The sequence below is a fragment of the Cyprinodon tularosa genome, unplaced genomic scaffold, assembly GCF_016077235.1.
Source record: "Cyprinodon tularosa strain WSP-4 unplaced genomic scaffold, ASM1607723v1 ctg85, whole genome shotgun sequence".
Lineage (NCBI taxonomy): Eukaryota > Metazoa > Chordata > Actinopteri > Cyprinodontiformes > Cyprinodontidae > Cyprinodon > Cyprinodon tularosa.
This window is the reverse complement of record NW_024039618.1, coordinates 1006418-1019254: the sequence shown is the minus strand read 5'-3', so window position 1 is coordinate 1019254 and position 12837 is coordinate 1006418. Positions and strand designations below refer to the sequence as shown.

The 12837-nt window shown below is 35.6% G+C and overlaps 1 protein-coding gene across 3 annotated transcripts in view; it reads left to right on the top strand.

Annotated features, from left to right (window-relative positions):
• cacna2d2a (calcium channel, voltage-dependent, alpha 2/delta subunit 2a) overlaps nucleotides 1-12837 on the top strand; it is a 260234-nt gene that overhangs the window by 217396 nt on the left and 30001 nt on the right. For all 3 annotated transcript variants that reach the window (XM_038272939.1, XM_038272940.1, XM_038272938.1), the window contains exons 14-21: nucleotides 340-389; nucleotides 8387-8476; nucleotides 8785-8853; nucleotides 9746-9820; nucleotides 9910-9984; nucleotides 10093-10164; nucleotides 10721-10792; nucleotides 10976-11037. In XM_038272939.1, the coding sequence (XP_038128867.1) occupies nucleotides 340-389; nucleotides 8387-8476; nucleotides 8785-8853; nucleotides 9746-9820; nucleotides 9910-9984; nucleotides 10093-10164; nucleotides 10721-10792; nucleotides 10976-11037 (565 nt within the window). The remainder of the gene's footprint in view (nucleotides 1-339; nucleotides 390-8386; nucleotides 8477-8784; nucleotides 8854-9745; nucleotides 9821-9909; nucleotides 9985-10092; nucleotides 10165-10720; nucleotides 10793-10975; nucleotides 11038-12837) is intronic.

Sequence of the window (12837 nt, the reverse complement as noted above, 5' to 3'; positions counted from 1 at the left end):
TTCTCGTCCATTCCTAATCAGCGGCAGTGCCTGGGGCTCCGCATTCTCAATGAGCTTCCACATTTACATCCTGCAGCATATCTTCAAACACGAGGGGTCAGTAGCCACGAGCTACGTCTCGTCTGCAGGGCGCACCATCATCAACTTGAGTTCATGGCATTGCATGCACCTAATAAAGTACACGAGGAGATGAAACTCCATCTACAAAAAGGGTTCACATTAGGATAAACTTTGAAATCTATGCATGTACAGAATATGACACAAGCACATCCTAATCAAAAGTGTGAAAGGAGTGTTTCTATTGAGAGACTTTATTTTCGATATTTCTTCTCATTTTAGGTTACTACTTTGAAATACCATCAATTGGAGCAATCAGAATCAACACACAGGTAAGATAGAGTGAATCAAGTGTGAATGCCAATATGCAACATTTATTGATTGCTTTTATCTAAAAAAAAAAAACTGACATGAATGTTTAAAGATGTAGTCCGACTTCTACATAAGAGAAACCGAAACTACAAAAAACGCATAGAAAACAGACTCCTGCAACCAAGGAAAACAACAATATTGATTTGCGTCTGTCTTGAAATGTGCCTACGAGGATCCTTTAGATAAAATTTTACCAAATAAACAAAATGTTTAAATATAAACTATTTCTTTGATCATTCTTGTCAGTTTTGTCCAGTTACAAAATGTTACGTCTAGATTTCTTATGAACAAAAGCAGAAACAAAAATATTAAAATTAGGAACCAAGTCTCTGTCTTGTCAATATTCTATACCTAAATAACTATGTTGCTAATGTTTGTGTCTGAGGAACAACTATATAAACTAAAAAAAAAAAGATTGAAATATACATATATGTCTTAAAGGCCAAAATATCGATCCAATCAACTATCATCAGAATAAAACCTCGCACAGCATGTACCCACCTAAGGGAAACACTCTGTGCTTCTATCTAGCTGCAATTATTTACTGAACAATTTCTCTTCGATTTAATATGTATTTATTTTTATTTGTTTTTGTGGATATGTCACACAGAAACACTGTTGAGTCTGTTGGTGTTGCAGCACAGTGTTATCTCTGCCAGGCCTTAAACCTGGGCTACTACCAATTCAAATACAGTTAAAATATATTTTATCTGATGCTTGGTTTCTTCTTGCAAATAAATATCTTTTACCACCTCTTCTAACCCGTGAAGAGCCAGCATCATCATCCACTGCTTTTGGCCTCTGCTCTCCCTGTATCTGCTTCTTCTATTTAAAAGAATATTTTTTTAGATTTGATTTATTTTAAATATGATGAAAGCCATAGTGAGAAAAGGTTTTACACAGAAGTTACAAGAGGATTGTATTTATTCCCACCTTAAACGAATTAGCAAGGTATTTAACATAGGGAACAGCATTATTTTTTATATTTTGATATAGTGGCATTTATTAGCAAGTCATCATTTAGCTATCATTGACTGCATACAATAGCATTATTCAACTTACACAGTTTGTTTTTGAGGAAAAAAAAAAGTCATTTTCTGGTCTGGCTTCTTTCCTTAACACTGTGGCACACACACACACACACCCACACACACTGTGAAGCACTGTGCAACGTCAATAGCTACTAGCAAGTCTTCCATCTTTTATCAAAGGCATTAGCAGTATACACTTGAAAAAACCCAAGATCGCCAATGAATGATTAGGAATGAGACTTCAATGCATTATTTCGATTTATTAGAAATCTTTTAATGTGTTATTACCATTAACGCAATTAATTGCATTTGAGTCCCAAGAGAGAACAGACAGAACCTCACCTGAATGGTATTGAATCAAAGGGCTGTCCCTGTTGCATTTCTTGTGCTAAGCCACCACCAAAAGCTTGGCACACACTGTAAAAAGAGAATACATCTCCAACTTCAATCAATTGTTAAACCACCACAAAAGGATTAAGATGGGTAAACTTAATTTAGGTATTTATTATCAAATAAAAGAATTCATTTAATTTGAAGCTGCATTTAACTTAGAGAGTGAAAAGAAAAAGGCACAACATTCTTTTTAAAGACAATTATTTAATTTTTTTTATGGTGTAAAGATTTGGATTGCAATGTTGCAGCTGTTGATGGTCGATTGTGTTTCTTTCAGTCCAAAGCCCACATGCCCAGGAAATCTCCTTTGTGTTTCGCTTTGTTAACAAATGCTATGAAGAAACTATATCATATTCCAGCAGAACTGGCCACCTGCTCACGGTGCCTCAAAACCAACACCTGGTTTAATGACTGTGGGCTTGATTGGCCAGCAAATTTGCCTGACCTATACCCCATAGAGAATATGCGGACTAATGTTAAGAAGGAAATGGGATAGAGTAATCAAAAATAGAGATGAGATTAAGCCTAGTAGTGATGTAATTCATACAAAGGGAGCATATCAGTAATAGAATTCCTTTTTTTTTTTTTTGTCCTATGTAATATATAACAAAACCAATCATAGGTTTTTATTAATCCCAAACCATACTCGCAGTTAACAGAGACAAATGTTTGAATTGCTCTATCATAATTGTTTTAGGATTCTGTATATAGGAATAATGTATTTAATGGAATATCATTTATTTTAATTTGTGAAGAAGCAGGTATATTTTTAACATATCATATTAGTTAATAGACTTGTTATATTTCATGCCAAAATACCATGATTCTGTATTTGGAAGGGTCGACTGTGTGGTTCCCTCAGAAATGCTTACAAGGGATTGAAAAGGAAAGTGCTTCTGTATTCCCTGCATGTGTTAACACATGAGACCTGTGTAAGTAATTTCTTGGCAGGTTATGCCCACAAAATTACTGTAAAGTCATCTAAAAGGGCAAACATAATTGAGGCCCTTAAAGGATACCCATGTGAAGCCGGACATATGCCTAATTGTATAAAATTGCTGTGGTTACAGTTTGGTTGTCCCCACACAAGGCCTCTGTGGGTTATCCTGTCTTCTGCTTTTCTGCAGCCTTACTGCCCAAACAAAGAAGCACATTCAAATGCTTGCTTGACACCTACTCTGGCTAGACAAGATAGCAATGTCTTGCTTTGCTGTAGATGTTTCACGTAAAAGCTCATTGTTACAAATTGATTTACAGATTTGTAAATAACTGTACTTAGTCCAACTTCAAATGATGGTGACCTGAAACTGTAATCTTATGAAAAGTGAACTTTTGAAAAGATTTATCCCCTACAAGTAAAATGCTGACTATTCATAACCTCCTAAGAGAAGTATGATAATATGATCTGTTCCTTAAGGCAAAATGTTTAAAAAGTGCTGTGCTGACATTTTTCATATTCTTGGATAGAGATTTAACAAGGTAAAACAGCAAGATCATCAGTGCTAACCTTACCAACAATTCACATTAATAAATCTAAATAGGACTGCGTTTTCTTTGTTTACGCACAGACCAATTATATGTTTATATTTGAACAATAATCTAAGCTGTTTATCTTGTTTAGTGTGTTTATTTGGGGGAACCTCTGGATCTTAGAGAAACTAGATCTTTGAAACACTGCACTTCTCTTGAAAATAAAATGACAAAAAGTGTGTTTAAAAAGGAATTGCATTTAAAAGAATGAAATGAACAAATGAAGAACCAATCCACTGAGAACATTTTGCTTTCCATTTCAAAACAAAATATGAAAAACATATCTTTTTTTCTAAACCTGCTGTACAGATAGTGAAGAAAATTGTATTGTAAGCATCTTCCATCATGATCATCTCCTGTGTTTTGAGCCTAATCCAGTTCAGAAGAAGTGGCCTTCATTCAACATTTAACTATATGTTGAGATTTCAGAAGTGGCATATCTGATCCCATCTTTAAAGTTTTCTGTTTGATTAAGGTTCACAGACTGGGCTGACAACTCAGTACATTAACCATGTTTCACTGATACCAAGATGAAGTTATCTTTCTGGATTGTGTATTGGTTGATGTCTTTTTGAAACATCCAAAGCAATGTCACTCCTGTTTGATATAAGATTAAGCAGCTTTGAATGTTTGTATGTAAATAAAATTATATGTTGCTGTATGAAATATATAACCTCTTGGCTTGGTACAGGAGTTATGACTTTAATTCAGGTTTTAGTGCCTTAAAGAACAGTCTCGCTTTCATCAGTGCATAAAACCCCATTTTTATTTAAACTAGTTAATGTTTTCTTTGATGGAGAGTAACCTGTTCTGGCAGTAACCATTTTCCATACTGAAAGCCCATCCAACCAAAGCCAAGTTTATGGTTTATTCAACAAGTGTGCTGCTCAGATAGAAGGTCCCCTCCTGACAAAGTAGTCAAGAAATTATCACCATTTAAAACCTGCTTCAACGGTGTTCAAATCACCCCCCATTGTGGCTCTGGCTAGATACCCCGATCTGCATAACTGAATACAAAATGCATGTTTGCCCATCATAGATCTCTCCACCCTCCACAGGTATGCACTCATTTCAAAAAATTATCTAAAAATGAGTAAAACTGTCTTAAAATAAGTGTATTTGTTTAGATTGATTAGGTAAATAAGATGATCTGCCAAGGGAATTTGTATTTCTGGCCTTAAAATAAGATAATTAGATATTATGCAATTGAAAAAAGAGATTGCAGTTGTTTTTTTCTTATTTTAGAATAAAATTGCCTTATTCCATTGGCAAAGTGTCATCAAGAAAACAATACTCTTATGTTAAGAAAAAAATTACTTACTTTTGATTTACAGTTTTAAACAATGGATTGTTGTTTTACAGTCTATTCTTCATAAGTTATTTAATCTAATGTGGTTTTTAAGACATTTAATTCCTCTGTTGTTGGTCATTACAAACACAAAAAATAAGACTCTTGGCATATTTTGTATAACGCCTATTCCTTTGGCTTTTTGCAGTTTTATCTTAATGTTAAGTTTTCTGTGTAGATACCTTATGAGGCTCTGTGTAGATGTAGCCTAATGGTGCTTTCACATCAAATGCGACTCCAGTAACTTTGTTGCAACCTTCTAGTGCCGTCACTGTCTTGACATATCCACAGTAATCCGCATGGCAGGCGACAAACTCTACTCGGAATCTGAGAAGCTTTTGCTGCTTGACGGTTTCAACTTAACATGGTGGATCTGGATTTTACAGTGCGAGTCGCAGTGGAGATCAAATTAAAGAGCCATGCATAGAGAACACCTGAGCTGGGCAGGGGTGCCCAGGTGTGCTCTGCTCTGTAACAGGCTGAGTGCCGTGCAAGACAGCAGGCAGAGAGAGAATCTGAGTCGGGCAGAGGCGGTGGGTGGCCGGGACTAGCTCTGGAATTAAGGAATAATTTAACAGTCCTTCTATTATTGCTAAATTACAACTGTTTTTCAAAAAGCTATCCACAGAGCGCTTAAGAGCATTCCTTACTTCATCCTTTGTCATCATTATTGTTTCATCTTCCATTTTGATTGAGCTTTGTGTGTGCTGCAGTCCTTAACTCTATGTCCCAGCCACTCACAGTTCCTGGTTGGTTGTTGCAATGCGGCTTGACAGAAAATTTCAGGTCTTCCATCGCAGTAGCCACATCGCTGTCACTTTGCTGTAATTGCAATAATCATGCCTGTTACATTGTTTGAAGCACGTCTGTCGCGTCACTTTGAATATAAGACTTCACAGGCTTCTTGCTGATTGCTTGAGTTGACATAGATATGTCTTAATTGACACATAAAACCACAAATAACCTTAGACTTTCATTACCTATGTTCTAAAGAAGTTATTAATCTTCTTATTTATGTTGTACTTACTTTTATTCTGAGCTGTTGCTGACATTCATTCTGCTACTTTGACTAGTGACTTTCACATCAAAGACTGTTATTGTGGTGTGTTCACCAATATGGAAAAAATAAATTACAAAATTCTGATTATCTAGAGCTCCTGAACCTTCGGTCAACACTTAGATGTTATCAAGCTAAAAAAATGTTAGAAAGTTTAGAGCTTGTGTACTTTGATAAAGACTTTCTATTAGAGACTACAGGTGGTGCAACGTTAGATTACAATTTAGATTTCCCACATTTCACTCTTTTATACATGAATTAAAATTTTCTGTCTGTGACATGTTGCACACTTAGTCCCTCTTATGTTCAGGGACCACTTGCTTCTCCCTAATGTCATATTTGCTTAAGGAACAACAAGCTTTAAGAGACCCTTGGGATAACATCATTCCAGGCATGGAAATTAACTCACTCTGTTTGGTGGTGGTGGATCTACAATGCCACCACCCTCTTTTTAATTTCTTTCCTTTTTATTTCACACTTTCTTCCAACCCTCCCAGTAATCCAGCCAGCCCAGTGAGTGATCAAGTCCTAAAATAGACTATCAGTTGTTCCATTAACTCTGGCATGTTTATACTCTGAGAACTGCTACTTATCCTAATAGGTTTCTGATGAAAAAGTACAAACACCTTACCTTATTTAACCGTACACTGCCCTTCAAAGTCCCTTATTACGCTGTTTGTCTTGAATAACAGCAACATACCAGGTGGCCTGCAGATGGAAAAACTTTAGAAGTAGTGTCCTGAATCTCATTTATGTAAAACTACAAGGCTGATCTTGAAAGGAGTGCGCTTTTTGTGTAAGGCATTAGTAAAGCACAGGTGGGATTACTCTTAGCAATCATAGCTAGTGGTTTTAATCAACACACACTAATGCCATACGACTATAAAGCTCTGTCTCCTTTGTGTCTGTAGCTGCTGACTTGTTATGCTTTCCTAGATTGTTCTAGCCAGGCGGAAAATTTCCTCTATATCCCGTGAAAAGGTCTGGCTGTCACTGTCCTGATGGAATATCTCCCCATGGCGCATTAAACTGGACTTTTATTGAGCTAATAATAGAATAGGTTACGCCTGTCAGCACCTCGCTGTTCAGATGATAGAAAACAAAATGGTCTAAAACCTTTTACTGAAATTGTTGCTTTTTAAATGGAGAAGTACTTCTATGTATGAAGCATGTGTTGGACAAACAATGTGCTAACTGTGATGTGGAACAGGAATCTTTGCTAAATTTATGTCAGCGGGTTACATGCTCTCGTCATGGGACTAAATGTCATTACAGAATAAGCTTAAATTATGGATTTTAACTTTTGTTTCTGCTGCATTGTCTCTTCATCCAGTACAAATCCTGAGTTGTTATTTTTTTAAGATGTTTTTGTGTTTTTTCAAAAATTAAGTGCCTAATATGTGCTTTCATGGCATCTTATGTTTGAAAAAATATTTTTCAATTAGGTTTGACCCTACAAGACACTTCAAGGATATATAAAAATCTTGGTTGAATATTTCACCATCATCTGGGAAAAGTTGGAAGACCTAAACTAGTTGATTTCTAGATACAAGCATTGACTTCATGGCAGAGGCTTGGAAAAAGATCACCCTGGGAGCTTGGTGTTTGTCTGCTTTCTCGTTTCTAAACGCAAATGTGGGTTATCTTATGGAGACATTGTCCTGTTTAAACACAAACTGTGTTAAATTTCTCTCACCGGACTCTAAAGGGAGCCGCCATGGTAGGGACATTTTAGTAAAGTGGATGTGATTCTTTTTAAAGCCTAAGAACTCTGTACAAGTTGTCAGGCAGTACAGATGAAAGTGTCAATAAAAGATCATCATCATGATCATCTGAATACTGGCTTTAGTAAACTCAAGCTATTCTTTCATTTCAAAAGTTTATTTGGTTGATCTGAAATACTAATGGGTTCAAAAACAAACTTTCCTCTAAAAAGATGAAGATTTTAGAAGCTTTTAAAAATGTCAACAAAAGTTTTCATCCTTGTAATTATGCACAATCAGTTTGATTTTTCCCTTTTTAATCAAATGTTTCCTATGTTTGCTATCAGGTCACAGTGTGCATATATTAATTATAAAAGGTAGAGGCAGTATCTAAAGTTAGAAATGTGAATAATTGTTTACCTAAAATTCCTATTAGCTGTTTGGAATGGTGTGTCCAGAAAAAGCCAAAATAAAATGGATGTCTGGTGTTTTACTTGTACAGTTAACCTTTAACCTGCTCTCAGCAATGCTGTGGGATATTCTGATATCGTCAGTGTTGACAGTAGAGCTTCTGGGAAATGCCATGTTTGTGGCACCTGTGACCCACCTAATGTGTTCTTAATAGTTCGTTTATAACAATATAAAAGATACCTGAAATGGTGGGGGATGGGTTCTTTATGGCTCGGTAGGGGCATGAAGGTGGTGCTCCGCTGGTGTTATATGGTGACAAAGACAAGGCCGGTCAGGGTCTTGTGGTTTTACAACAGATGAACATCAGAGGGCTCTACAAAACTCTCTACCCTTTAAATGTGTTGAATGAGAAGTACCATAAATGTCTTTTTATTTTTTATTTATCATGGACACTCAGCACTAAAGTAAATGTTGCTGCTTGCAGGAGTACCTGGATGTCCTGGGACGTCCCATGGTGCTCGCTGGGCCTAAAGCTAAACAAGTACAGTGGACGAATGTCTACCAAGATGCTCTGGTAAGTATTTACTGTACATAATAACAACTTTATGCCCAAAAGTAGTTGTCATACAAGGAAATCAGTTAATAAAGGTGTCAACAACAAAAAAATATGCATGTTTAATGCATCAGTTTTTTGCTCCTTTTTTTTTTAGCTATTTTCTGTTATTTTTATACAGTGTATTAATACGTTTTTGACATTTTTCCTCAAAGAAATTTCTGTGTAGCAGGTAGTTACTTGTTTAAGATATCAATAACTGCATCATGTTTATGTGTGCAAGACAGTATTTCTGGTAGAGAATCTGAAATTTGACTTGATTTTTCTAGGGTTTGGGGCTTGTCATCACTGGAACAATGCCAGTTTTCAACCTGACTGCAGATAGCGCCAGCTCTCAGGTAAAACAACAGAGTTAAAAAAAAAAAAAAAAAAGAAAAAAGTAATCTGATACAATCACCCACACAGAAATCAGTATGACTCACAAACAGATCTATTACTATAAATCATTTGATTAAAGTGGTTTTTATTGCCCTTTGAGTAAATGAAGCTTTGACGTCACACGGACATACATAATTATTTTAGCTTTTATGTTCATTATTTATCTGTATGTCACCATCATCAATCATTTGTAATGGCATTCACAAAGCTTCTGCTTCCTGAGGCAAGACTTCCCCCTTGAGGTGACGACATCAGAACAAGTCATTTGTGGCGTCTGCCCCCTGGCCACAGCAATACAATGATTTTCAAATATATTTACACCTTGTGAGCATTTCCACTATTTTTAGAACTATATCACATCAAGAAAAAAATTACAACTACACACTTCAGAGGATTTTATCTGGTAGAGAAACCCACTTCTGGACAACTTTTTTTTTCTCCAAAAAATGCTCTTAAAAATTCCTGATAGCTTTGGTTAAAGTTCCATTCATTCACCATTGACATGTATTAGCTTAAAAATCTTACCATAAACTCTGGCCAGCTTTTCTGCCCCTGGTGGAGCAACACATGCCACATAATGATGCTGCCAACACCGTGTTTTACTGCCAGGATGATGCAATCAGTGAGATGTGCTGCTTCTGTCTAGTACAATTTTGCTCCAAATTACCAGAGGACCTTCTTCAACATTTTTGCTGTGTCTCTATGATGGTGGTAAACAGTAGACAGAATTGGTTTCTTCTTGCCCTACTTTGTGGAGTTATCAACTAAAGGTTTCTCTTTAAATCCCCCATTTCTCTCAAACAGAAGAGTTTTAATGTTTAGGGGTCCTAACAGTTCCTCTTCATCCCACAGAATCAACTCATTCTTGGAGTTATGGGAGTTGATGTTGCAATCAATGAAATCAAGAAGAAGACTCCAACTTATAGAGTGAGCACGTTTGCTTTAACTATCATGTGCATATAGTTTTCTTTTGAAAGATTACTGAGTCATTTTCTGTCTCACTACTATCTGTGCAGCTTGGGGCCAATGGCTATACGTTTGCTACCGACCCAAATGGTTACGTGCTGCTGCATCCTAACCTACGACCCAAGGTTGGCCCATCTCTCTACAGCTAATTACTTTCCTAATTAGTAATCTAAATATGTGTCACAATAATTTTGAATTATGTTTATTTTTCCCCTCCATCTTCTTCTGCTCAGATCATTAACTTCAGGGAGCCTGTCACTCTAGACTTTCTAGATGCAGAACTGGAAGATAACAACAAGGAGGAGGTAAAACAAGTTATTTACAACATTTCAAGTTTTATCTTACGTGTTTCCACTCTTAAAAAAAAAAATGCATATACTGTATAAAAGGACTGTCTTTTTTTTTTTTTTACTATGAATGAGTTTTTGCTTTTAATTCTAATTTTAGAAAAAAACAATCTTTTTTTTTGTTTGCTTAACTTTTCTCTAATTCAGAATTACATACATTTAATCAGTATTTGACAGACTTTTCTTCATTTTACTAATCGGGTCTTTCAACCCAAACTTTTTTCTTAAGAATTAAATGTAATTTTGGCCTTCTTTTGTCTCCAAATCTCTCTCTTGTATAAATACTTAAAAAATTATAATAATAATTACTTATTTACTTAAATAATGATTAAAAATGATTATATGTAATCCTAAATGACAAAAACAGGAATTATACAGAATTGCTGTTTATAAATATAGAATATTTATACACTGTATAAAAAAATTGTATTAAAGTTTTAATTAATATCCCTTCTTTTTTCTATTTCTGTAACAATTTGCCTTCTAAACAAATCCTTCCTTTTATGTTTCCCAGATCCGTCGAGACATGATTGATGGTAAATCGGGGCAAAGAAAAATCAAGACTCTCATTAAATCAGTTGATGAGGCAAGTCATCAATATATGTGACTCAATCATGATCCAAAGTAGCACCTTCCTGTTGTTATGAATCTGAATTAGTCAATGTGTTTATTATCCATTGTTTCCTTCTAATTATGGAAAACCTAATGTGCTGAGACTTTAGCAGCTTTTACCCACTGCATTTGGTTTTCTGTTTATGATCACCCTCAGAGGTATATCGACGAGGCCATACGAACATACACCTGGACACCTGTTGATGGTACAGACTACAGGTAGGTTTGCATCCAAGCACACATCACCTGATATTCTGACCACAATATTGGAACCTGTAAGTGTTTTATGGTCTTCTATTACTTTAAAGCAGTTCACAGTTGAAAAAGTAGCTGCAGCTTCTACATCGCACATACTGATTAGCTGTCTGTATTTAATGCAACAATACTTAACTAATTTTCAAATTTATTTAACTTAAAGTCTGTTATAACAATGAAAATTGTACCTATTTGTAATATTATTACAGCTAAGCTTTATCAGCTTATCCAGGTTTCTGATTTACTGTTCTGAATATATATATAGGCCTAAAGAATTGATCCATTAGAGAAATATTGAAACTCAACTCAGTATAATCTATTGTAATGTTTTCTTTACAGAAACATTTGGTAGATTTATACTTTCAACAGTAAAAAGTTAAAAAGCAATGCTATTTGCTGAGTTATATGTCTTGCACCTGCTATTTACTACATAATCATTGACCAGTCTGATCCAAATGTATCCATAAGCAATATAATTGTACAGACATACCTTTGATTTTGAAACTAACTTTGTGATACTTTGGTTAAGTTTGGCCTAAGTGCGTCAAAACAGAGCTATACTGTTCTGAGCAGTGCTATTTCAGTAGCAAAATATCTGGTTGCAAACATTTCCTTTGTTGAAAGAAATAGCTTTGCTAATATGTAATATATATATATATATATATTGAACATCACACATTTTTAAATTTTCCTCTTTTAATAAAATGACAGGTAGATCTTCATCACTAACGTTATAGATTACTAAAAAACTAGATGGATGCATTTTTTTTACCTCTATATTGTTATGGCCAACTCAGATGCAGTATACATAATTGGAAATCTCAGGGGAAATGCACTGGACTAGGCTGCTCCAGGGAAAGGGAGAAGTTTTATGGTAAATTGTAAATGGCATGTACTTATATAGCGCCTTTATTCAAGTTAGGAGACTTGACCAAAGCGCTTTACACTACATTCATTCACCCATTCACACACACTGATGGTGGCAAGCTACATTGTAGCCACAGCTGCCCTGGGGCTCACTGACAGAAGTGGGGCTGCTGTACACTGGCGCCACCGGGCCCTCTGACCACCATCAGTAGACAATGCAGGTGAAGTGTCTTGCCCAAGGACACAACGACAATGGAAGTCGGAGTCGGGGCTTGAACCGTCAACCCTTCGATTTCAGGGCAAACTCCTACATCCAACGCCACTGTCGCCCCGTTTTATAGAAAAACGGTAGCCAACTCCCACTTCAGTCCAGCACACCTGAGACAAACCAACAATTAGTAAGAAACAGGGTCATCACAATATGAATTAACAGTATTTTTGTTTCTGGTGAAACATTGCTTTTTCTTTCAGCTGTCCTTCTTGAGTATCTAGATAGGATAATATTCAATTAAATCATAGCAAGGACAGTTTTTCTACAGAAAAAGAAAAAGGTTATAGTTTAGGCCCATGTATTTATCTCTAATCCTCCCTTAAAAATCATTAGTTCAATTGATGGGCTATTTTTGCATATTTGTTTTATACTTTCAGATGCCATTATTTCTTAAAGTTCTCAGGCTTCCTATAAATATTTCAGATTTTAAGTAAAATTGACACAAACACTACAAAACACTACAAAAAACCAGTACACGTTTAAACATTTCTTTTTTTACTTAGAAAATAGGTTTAAAAAGTATTTAATTGTGATAACCAGGGCCAAAGATAAGCTATCACTAATCTTAGGCTATCCGATTATAGAATCTGAAAGCGCATTGGGAGATAGAAGTAAACTGAAAAGAC